The sequence below is a fragment of the Microcebus murinus genome, chromosome 14 (genome assembly GCF_040939455.1).
Source record: "Microcebus murinus isolate Inina chromosome 14, M.murinus_Inina_mat1.0, whole genome shotgun sequence".
Classification (NCBI taxonomy): domain Eukaryota; kingdom Metazoa; phylum Chordata; class Mammalia; order Primates; family Cheirogaleidae; genus Microcebus; species Microcebus murinus.
The window spans coordinates 24,398,818-24,408,581 of NC_134117.1; the positions used below are offsets into that span (position 1 = coordinate 24,398,818).

Here is a 9,764-nt window from a genome sequence, read left to right on the forward strand (position 1 = left end):
CAAGCCATGAGCTGGATTTGGCCCCTAGGCCATCTTATCAACCCCAATTTAGACTATGCACAGGCTAGAGTAAGGCACATTGAGACAAACTGTGGCCAAGAAAGCCATCAAGCTGCTATAAAGAAGCCTGTGCAGTGAACTCACTGATCTAGACCCCTGGCGTCCAAGTTGTTCTGGTTTGGGTAGGAGGTGGTAGAGGTTTAGACTCACAATAATAAAACTCCCAAGACACACTATAAATCAGCCAGTTTATTATTTTATATTAAGATGTAGAACTTTTACCATGCAGACTGAAATACCTATCTCAGCATGAACAGTGAATTTTCTTCCTAGAGGCAGTTACAAGGAAAACCAGATTATCAGGTTATTTATGAGTATGAAATCCAAAAAGAGGAGGCTAATCTTAAGATCTCATCCTTGAAAGCCTGCTGCACATTTCCCACCACAGACCAGCCTCCAGAAAGCTCTTCCCTCCCCATCTTAGTCTGGCTGAGCACTGTCACTGATCACCTCCTACAGCTAGCCTGGCCTCAGAGCCATACCACTGCTCACTGGTTTGTGCTGTTAACTGCACAGTTATTAACAGGTAAGATTTTGAAGGGAGTACATCAACTGCTCCCATATACCAACGACCACAATAATCATGTTGAGTTGTTCTCCCAAACCCAAGTCACTCAAGTCTGTCAGATAATATGTTTTGTACGAGTTCTTTTCACCTCCATTAGCATATACATAGATTACGTATATATTCACATAATGTAACCTACATCCTACTGAGGATTGAGGTTTTTAAGGTTTTTTTTTTCACTTTCTTGATCAGTAGTAATTCCCAACCACTTAGAAATTAATGAAACCAATTGTGTCATAACAGCTACCAAGACAGAAGTACCAAGTGATATGTACTTTTCAGATTAAATTAATGTTATCTTGTTCTCTATAATGTAGAGAACACAAAGATGTAGAAAACACAAAGATGCAGTCCTAAACTTAGTATTCAATACTAGTAAGGGTAAGGTCATCGAAAAATGTCTTTTTACAGTAGAAAAGTTTGCTTTCAAATTAAAAAACATGTATTGCAAACATTACGTAATAATAATAAAATTACAGAAAAAATGTACACAGACTGACCCACAGCATTCACACCACACCAGAATTTTGCCTGCAGTAAAACAGTGAATTTTTGTAACTTTGGGTCTGCAGGAAAAAAAAGAAAAAGAAAATTGTAAAAAAATAAAACAGTAAATTTTATCACAAAAAATCAGTCAGTCCATGCTGGCTGAAAACTTCAGTCCCAGACCTAGTGAAGGAGGACGGACTACATAGTGCATGCTTAACAGACATATACACATACATTACCATTCTTTAATGCCCCTCAACAGGGTTTTGAGGGAAGGAGGGATGAAATGTGGACATGTGTACTCTCAAAGGCAGAATTCTCCTCCAATTATAAAGTCATACATATGATTGACCCTTTAGTATGTCTTGGGTAATAAATAGTTAGGATTTTGTCTGTGAGAATCCACCTTTGAAAATCACAACAAAAATTAATAGGAAATGATGTAATATAAAATATACAAATTTCTCAGTATGTGTCCTTCCACAGAACAGGAAGATGGGGACAACTAACATAAATTTTGTTAAAAAATAACATTCCCCTTACCTTGTCCCTGCTAATCAACACTCAAAAGCAAATCTGTACAAAACTAGCAACACAGAAATGGGCCAGAGATGATATTACATTATAAAGTCTTAGGACCTACCCTAAACTTCTGTCCTCACCAATACCCTCCCCTAACAGAACTGAGGGTTCCCAGTCCACTGGAGAGTAAGTGGTCTCAGATCATCACCCTGCTTCACAAAGGACGGCCCAGGTCACTCGCTATCAAACTTGACAGAATTGACCTGGACAGAGATGGAGCCTCCCCGGTAGCTGCCTCGTTTCTTCTTGGTTTTCTCATGACGGAAGGATTTGCCCTTGGTGAACTTCAGAACCTGATTGGCTCGTTCCCCCCAGTCTCCAGATGAACCTCGCTGTTAAGTACGAGACATGGTGTGGTTAACACAGAAGGACAACACCAGGGCCTTGTCACTTTCTTCTTTCTACTCCCTGTTCAAGGCAACCTGAACCAAAAGCTGTCCTCTCTTCTACTATCCCTCCCCCACACGAACAGCAAACACCTTTCCCCTCTCACCTTGGCATCAAAGGAATTGTCTGCCACTCGTGAATCAACCTCAATTTCCTCCTCCCTCACTCTTCGGAATGGGGATGATGCTCTTTTTTCTCCCTGGAGAAGAATGAAGTAAGAAATTATAAAAAAAATAATAAAATTAAAAAAAAAAAAAAAAAAAAAGCCTATCTCCCTTCCCCTATAAAAAAAAATAAATAAAAAAAATAAAAAAAAAGAAATTAAAGATGAAGTGGTCATGTAACAGCTCTCCTAAGCAAAGCATCTGTGCACATGTGCCAGGCCATGCCAGGCAGAGCTGTCAAGATGATCCCAGACTTTTCTTTATACTACTGAAGGGCTGGCTCTAGAGAAGAAAGTGAGACAACTTACTTTCTTTCTCTTTGGAAATGTGTTGGGAGTCTGGAGCTTTATCTTCTTGATTTGTGGAGTCTCTGCCTCCTTAGGAGCCTTATTCTGCTTCCGCTTCTTTCCTGAACCTACAAAAACAAAAAGCCAGACTCAGGAAACCAGTTTCTTGTTTCTCCTCTCTTCCCACAGAGGGCCCACAATTAGAAGCCTAATGGTGGGCCTCCTCTTCCCACCCCACCTGCAAAGAGTATATATAGCCCATCCTGAATTGGGGGCACAAAACCCAGAGGTCAGATTCTTTGGATACAGACCTGGCTTGGAAACTGCCACTGCTGGCTTTTTCTTTTCTTTCTCCTCCTCCTCACCATCCTTGGCTGCTTTTCCATTCTGGGCAGTCAATGCAGAGGTGCCATTGGCCTTGGGGGTTTGTGGTCTTGGAGTGCCCTTGGCCTTGGGCTTCTCTTCCTCTTCCTCACTGGAATCATCAGAGGAAGAAGAACTGGTGCTGCTCTCAGCCTTCACTTTCTTTGTGGAGGCTGGTTTAGAGGGGGCCACACCTCCTGCTGCCTTCTGCGGCTTCTTAACCGGGAATTTAGATGTCTTCTCTTCCTCTTCCTCCTCCTCACTACTGGAACTGTCTGAATCAGAGCTGCTATCCCTTCCATCCTGAGGAGCCTGCTTGGCAGGCAGAGATGGAGCTGCTTTGACAGTCACCTTGGACTTAGAGGTGGCCACAGTCTTTTTTGTCTTCTCCTCCTCCTCCTCGCTAGAACTGCTCTCTTCCTCGCTGGAGCTGCTATCAGCCTTTCTCGTCAGAGGCTTCTGGCCACTGCCTGCAGGTTGCTTGGGAGCTGCTGCCGGCTTAGTTATAGGTGGCTTGGTAGCGGTAGCTACCTTATTACTTGAGGAATTCTTGGCGTTGCTCAATGGCTTGGAAGGAGCTTCATCCTCAGAGCTGTCAGAGTCTACACAGAGAGAGGGTAGAATGAACAGCTCCCCAAATAAGATTCCAGGGAGCCCTATAGCAACTACCTAAGGGCTAGAGCAGGCGTTCTCAAACTATGGCCTGCGGGCCCCATGTGGCCCGCCGGGTGTTTTTGCCGCCGCTGCCTGTCCTGCTTAGCAGCCTCGTCCTGGGCCCATAGTGCGCAGGTAGGGAATGTGCGCCACACTCTCCAACGGCCCTCCAACAGTCTGAGGGACAGTGAACTGGCCCCGTTTAAAAACTTTGAGGACTCCTGGGCTACAGTATCCCAGTGAACTGAGGGCCTCCATGTGCCTTACCTGAGCTGTCTGAAGAGCTCTCTGCTGCCTTCTTTGCTGGAGCTGGTTTGGTGGTTGCTTTAGAGATGTTTGCTTTAGCTGGTGGTTTCTTCTCTTCCTCTGAACTTGAATCTGGAGAGAACCTGTAGCATTATTCTGGGTCCAGAATCCCAACCCAACCCAAACAGCCATAAAAAGAATATGAAGATATACACAAAGCCTTAGCTTTAGCAAAGTCTTGCTTTAGCAAAAAAGCAATAAAGGGACAGAATGATTTTTCTTTTCTTTATTCCTCACACTGTCACCCAGACCTTACTTTAAGGGGAAACTGCATCCCTCTGACTCACCAGACTCATCACTGCTGTCTTCACTGCTTTCCACAGGCTGTTTCTTCTCTGCAGCTTTCTTGGGAGGCTGGTTTTTCAGGGACTTCTTCAGTGTGGGAGCAGAAGGCGGAGGTACTGAACTGTAGGGACCTGTTTAAAGGGGATGGTATGGTGATTTTACAATACGTGTATAAATTCTTTGATACTTCTAGAAATAGAGCGAAACTCCCCTTCCCTTGAGTGTGGGCTGAAACTAGTGACTCGTTTCTAATAGACCATGGTGTCACTTCTAAGTTATAAAGGGCACTGCAGCTTCCTCCTTGCTATCTTGAATCACTAGTTCTGGGAGAAGCTAGCTGTCATGATATGAGGACACTAAGCAGCTCTATGGAGAAGTCCACGTGGTTATGGCTACTGGGCCTCGGTCACAGTTGTGTAGCTTCACTCCTCATGTCCAGTCACCTGGTTTTTTCTTCATGGGTTTTTTCTGCTCCTCCTCCTCTTCACTGGAGGAGTCTTCACTGCTGGAACTCTTCTGGGTAGGGGTGGCAGCTGTTTTCACTGAGGCCTTGGCCACAACTTGCTTTTTAGGTACAGTCTGTATCTGAAAGAAAATCGATTACCACAAGAAAACATTGACCCAGCTGATATTGCCAGGGAATGGAGACACAGATACACAAGCACATACCACCCTGGTCACCTCTTCCCTGATAGAAGTTATGACCCAGACCTTCTTGGGAATGGCTGCTGCCTTCTCCTCCTCTGAGTCATCACTGCTACTACTGCTACTGCTGCTGCTACTGCTACTAGCTGCTTTACCATTGGTTACTTTAGGTGCTGCTCGAGCTGGCGAACCTAAGAAACAGAGTACGGAGTATAAGGGTAAGTCAGAGGACCTGGAAAAACCTCCTTCCTATAATCAGAGAACTTAGAAGTCTACCAATTCTTTCAACTTTAGAGCAGCCATGAAGGAGAATGCCTTGGTTTACCATATCAAAGGATGACTTTCCTGTCCAATGTCAAGAGTTAAACTACTTAAATAAAACAAGATGATACAAATAATTTCAATATGCCCTCTCAGCCAGTTGAGGTGGCTCACACCTGTTATCCCAGCACTTTGGGAGGCTGAGGCAAGGGGAATTGATTGATCCCAGGGGCTCAAGACCAGCCTGGGCAACATAGTGAGACTCTATATCTATTTAAAAAAAAAAAAAATTAGCCAGGTGCAATAGCTTGCACCTACAGTCCCAGCTACTCGGGAAGCTAAAGCAGGAGGATCACTTGGGCCCAGGAGCTCCAGGCTGCAGTGAGCTATGATTGTACCCCTGCACTCCTGCCTAGGTGACAGAGTGAGGCCCTGTCTAAAACAAAAAACAAAACAAAACAAGGGGAAGTATAGTCCAGGGGTAGGGCATTTGACTACAAACAACAAAACATTTTCCCTATTTATAATGATTGTTTATTTACTAGCCCCTAATTATGAAATCTTATTAGCAAAAAAGGCTTTTTACAAAAAAATTAACAAATACCTCTATTTTAACAATCAGGACCATTTCACCTCTGTGCCTAACAATTAATTTTTTAAATTTTTAGAAATTTTACAACTTCTCGGACTCCCAAAATGCTAGGATTACCCCTAAGGAGAAATTTTAACACCAGTCACCAGAGCAATCTGGTCTCCAGCCTAGCCTCTTGTGAACTGAACCATTACCTGGTTTGGCTGGGGCTTTAGCCTGAGCTTTAGCTACAACAGGTATTGTCTTTGGCTTCTGGTTCTTTGGTGCCTCATCCTCTGAGCTTGAGTCAGAATCAGAACTTGAACTCTTGGCCTTCTTAGGAGGAGCTCTGACTGCCTTGGCTTGGGGTTTAATTCCCTTCTGTTAGAAAACACACAAGGAGGGGAATCAGCAAAAGCTTCTGGGTACCCAAAGGGAATCCTAAGTTCCTAATACTTTACAGGGGGCCAATAGAGCAGTAAGAATGAAACAGAACATGGAAAGGACAAAAACTCTTAATAAGAAATAAAAAGTTCAGCCACTTGATATATTGGCCCTGTTCCTGCTATATCCTGCCAAGAGCTCCTAACAAAACACACTCTCTTATTCTTGGAGCCCTTATCAGTGTCCCAGAAGAACCCAAACCAAGCAGAATGGGTTGAATTGCCTCTAGATTCAGAGCCAGCCTTCAATCTCACACATCCTTTCTAGATTTCATACTTCTATTACCTCCCTGAAAACCCCCAGATTTTCTTCTCCACAATCACCTACTACACAGCTACCATCACCCCTTGGTCACAAGCTAGAGGCTGAGATTTTAGGTTCTTTATTTCCAACCCTTAGCAACCCCTTTCTTTCCCAAAGCTGCAAACCTGGATAGGTTTTTTCTTTTTGTCCTTCTCTTCCTCATCATCACTGGATTCTTCACTGCTGCTGCTCTCTGATGCTTTGGCCACAGCCTTTCCAGGATGCTGAGGCAGACAGGCCCGCTTGGCAGGTACAGCTGAATAAAGCACAAGTCCCAGTAAGAATCAGCCATATGGTACAGGCAGGCTACAAATTCTTTTCCTAAAGCCACCAGCCCACCCCCTGCCTGCTTTACCAGCCTTCTTAACTGGAGGCCCTTGAGCTTGTTCTTCCTCCTCACTGCTGTCCTCACTACTGTCACTGGATGAGGTCTTCTTTTTAGCCTTCTTAGTCACTGGTCCATTTGCCTGTAACTTCCTCTTTGGGGCTTTGGCAGACCTGCTGAAGTATATTAGGCTAATTTCTGGGGGACTGTCTCAAACCAAAGAACACAAACCAGCCCACCTGGGGGGAGAAAATAGCCAAAGTGGAACAGGGAATGCTTACTTCAGCCAGAAGCTATAGATGTCCAAGAGGGAAGAGGCGTTGGCATCTTGCTGTGTCTGTAGAAGAAAAAGAGCTAGGTAAGGACATTTTATCCCCGTTATTCTAGGAAAGATCAGATTTTGTTATTCTTTCATTAAATGTGACTGGTTACATACATACCTACTAAATTCGGTATAAATGTTACATCCTCGTAAGACTTTTCCTACTTGCATAAATCAGGAGAAAAACATTCTACTTGTGTATTTCCCAATTTTTGCTACCCAAAACTCAGGCTATTCTGTAGTTTGTAGCACTATCTAAGCCTCTGCCTGCCAATCTATGTTTATCAAAGTCTTTAAAAAAATTCATTCTCTTTGCTCTAACAATGTATTAGCTAAGAATCTTACCAATTGAACAAGGATACAAACACTAATACAAGAGGGCATTTGCTGCAATGTGGATTATAATACTAAATCATTGGAAACAAGTCTCTAAGAGATGACTGGTAAGCACTGTATGTTATATATGCATGATATATGTATATAGTAAAGAACTGTATTTATCCAGTATGGTGCCTCAAGAAATTTAAAAAAAAATTGCATTTAATTATTAACTACATTGACATAGACTATTAACCAATGCAAAAAATGGCAAAGCATCAAAAGACCAGGCCAGGTGCAGCACCTCACACCTATTATGCCTATAATCCCAGCACTTTGGGAGGCTGAGGCAGGAAGATTGCCTGAGTACACAGTTTCTGGTTAGCCTGGACAACATACCAAGACCCCATCTCTATAAAAATTTTTAAAAATTATCTGGACATGGTAATGCATGCCTGTAGTCCCAGCTACAAGACCTCATCTCTTAAAAAATAAGATAAATGAAGGATCAGAGTAAGTATAGATGTGAACTCACCTCTGTCAGTTTTACCATATGACCCTGAGCAAATTACTTAATCTTTGAGATTGTTGTCTTTATGAAATGGAGATAATCTTACTACACATCTCATTAAGTTACTTTGATAAGAGATAATATATGTAAAAAGCTTAACATCTGGCCCTTAGTAAGGCCTCCACAAAGATTAGCGTTTGTCACCTAAATCCAAAGAATCTTAACTCTGAAATGCCCAATTCTATCAAGTCCATTGTCAAAAACATTCTGTAGTCTCCCTAACAGTCAAGGTTAGGGACAACTCAAAACAGTTCCAGGCCGGGCGCTGTGGCTCACGCCTGTAATCCTAGCTCTTGGGAGGCCGAGGCGGGCGGATTGCTCAAGGTCAGGAGTTCAAAACCAGCCTGAGCAAGAGCGAGACCCCGTCTCTACTATAAATAGAAAGAAATTAATTGGCCAACTGATATATATATATAAAAAATTAGCCGGGCATGGTGGCGCATGCTTGTAGTCCCAGCTACTCGGGAGGCTGAGACAGAAGGATCACTCGAGCCCAGGAGTTTGAGGTTGCTGTGAGCTAGGCTGACGCCACGGCACTCACTCTAGCCTGGACAACAAAGCGAGACTCTGTCTCAAAAAAAAAAAAAAAAAAAAAAAAAACAGTTCCAATAAGAAGGCAGTTATATTAGATCACATGGCAGCCTGTCCCAGCTTAAGAAAGTTCTGAGGCTGATCTGATCCTCTCCTTTTGCAGCCGATTCTGCTGCAAAGAACAAGCCTTTCTTCTTAGTCATGCTACCATCCCATCCTACCTCTCTACCCTATCTCAAGGTGTTTTCCCATGTAGGTATATTTGGTTTTTTTGAGATGTGGTTTATAAACCTTTCACTTCCTGGTCATCTTGCTCTTACATGTGTTTGGAGCATACTAAATTGCCATAACTATGATAACAGCTTTCACTTATAGATGCTTCTGATGCACCAGCACTGAAATTGCAACTTTTATATATTACCTTACTGAAATTCACAAAAGTCCTATGAAGTGGATGATTATATCCCTGTAGAAACAGACTCAGAGAGGTTAAGCAAGTTGCCCAGGTCACACATCTAAAAGGTGGGAGAGCCTGGTCCCAAACTTAGGTTTGTTTAGTTTCATTAGCCAAAGCTCCAAGTCCATTGCTATTCGTGCTTGGTAGGGCTATGTATGCTAGTCCTTCTGCATCAGTATAACTAAAAGCAGAACCCTGCCTTGACTCTCATTCGTTTTACTTACTAACGAATCCCAGCTTTCATTTCTAACACAATTTCATTTCTCTTTGAGTCCCAGGTAAATGGGATCGAGGGTAGGATCAAATCACGCTTTGTCTTAGCCAACAAAAAGCCAAACCAGGTGCCACCAATGTCCTCGGTGGGACACCGCGTTAGCTCCTCGCCGCACTGTCAGCCATGTGACCTGGAGCCACGAGGTTCCCATGCTGCCGCCGCTGCACGACTTAACAGGAAAAAAGCAACAAGACTCAACGCTACCTAGTCAGACCTGGTGAAAGAAGAAAGACAGAGGATCCAGTCTTTCTCTGGTCACCACCAAGAAGTCGGCGGAAAGGCCTCGCAGACCTCCCTATCCGGAAACCTAAGCAAGTCAGGGCCTGGAGCCTTGTGGTCATTCCACCCCAGTCTCCGCCCGAAGCCCGGGACTTACAACGCCTGTCGCTTTGGCGAATTTATTGGCCACTTCTGGGAGTTGGTTATCGCGCAGGAAACCTAGCACAAGGGGATACAGGTCGCTGGGAACCACGCGGCGCAAGCCGGCGTCCGCCATCCTCCGGACAATTCGCGTCACTACCGCTGTCAACGCAACACGACTCAGAATCTCCGGAACCCGGAGGGGCAGGGGGCGGCCCGGTATGACGTCATTGCCCC

The 9,764-nt window shown here is 44.0% G+C and overlaps 1 protein-coding gene across 2 annotated transcripts; it reads right to left on the reverse strand.

Moving 5' to 3' along the window:
• Positions 1 to 228: 228 nt before the first annotated feature.
• On the reverse strand, positions 229 to 9,760 carry NOLC1 (nucleolar and coiled-body phosphoprotein 1). 2 transcript variants are annotated; one of them, XM_012769698.3, is made up of 13 exons: positions 9,544 to 9,760; positions 6,976 to 7,031; positions 6,725 to 6,867; positions 6,495 to 6,625; positions 5,838 to 6,003; positions 4,857 to 4,981; positions 4,589 to 4,730; positions 4,148 to 4,276; positions 3,822 to 3,932; positions 2,849 to 3,502; positions 2,559 to 2,665; positions 2,193 to 2,285; positions 229 to 2,031 (listed from the first exon to the last, which is right to left on the reverse strand). In XM_012769698.3, exons 1-13 carry the CDS (start codon positions 9,661 to 9,663, stop codon positions 1,873 to 1,875), a joined length of 2,136 nt encoding a protein of 711 aa, XP_012625152.2. In that variant the 5' UTR covers positions 9,664 to 9,760; the 3' UTR covers positions 229 to 1,872. The 2 variants fall into 2 exon arrangements, with proteins under 2 accessions (XP_012625152.2, XP_012625140.2); XM_012769686.3 differs by having other exon boundaries at positions 6,725 to 6,870.
• Positions 9,761 to 9,764: the final 4 nt, after the last annotated feature.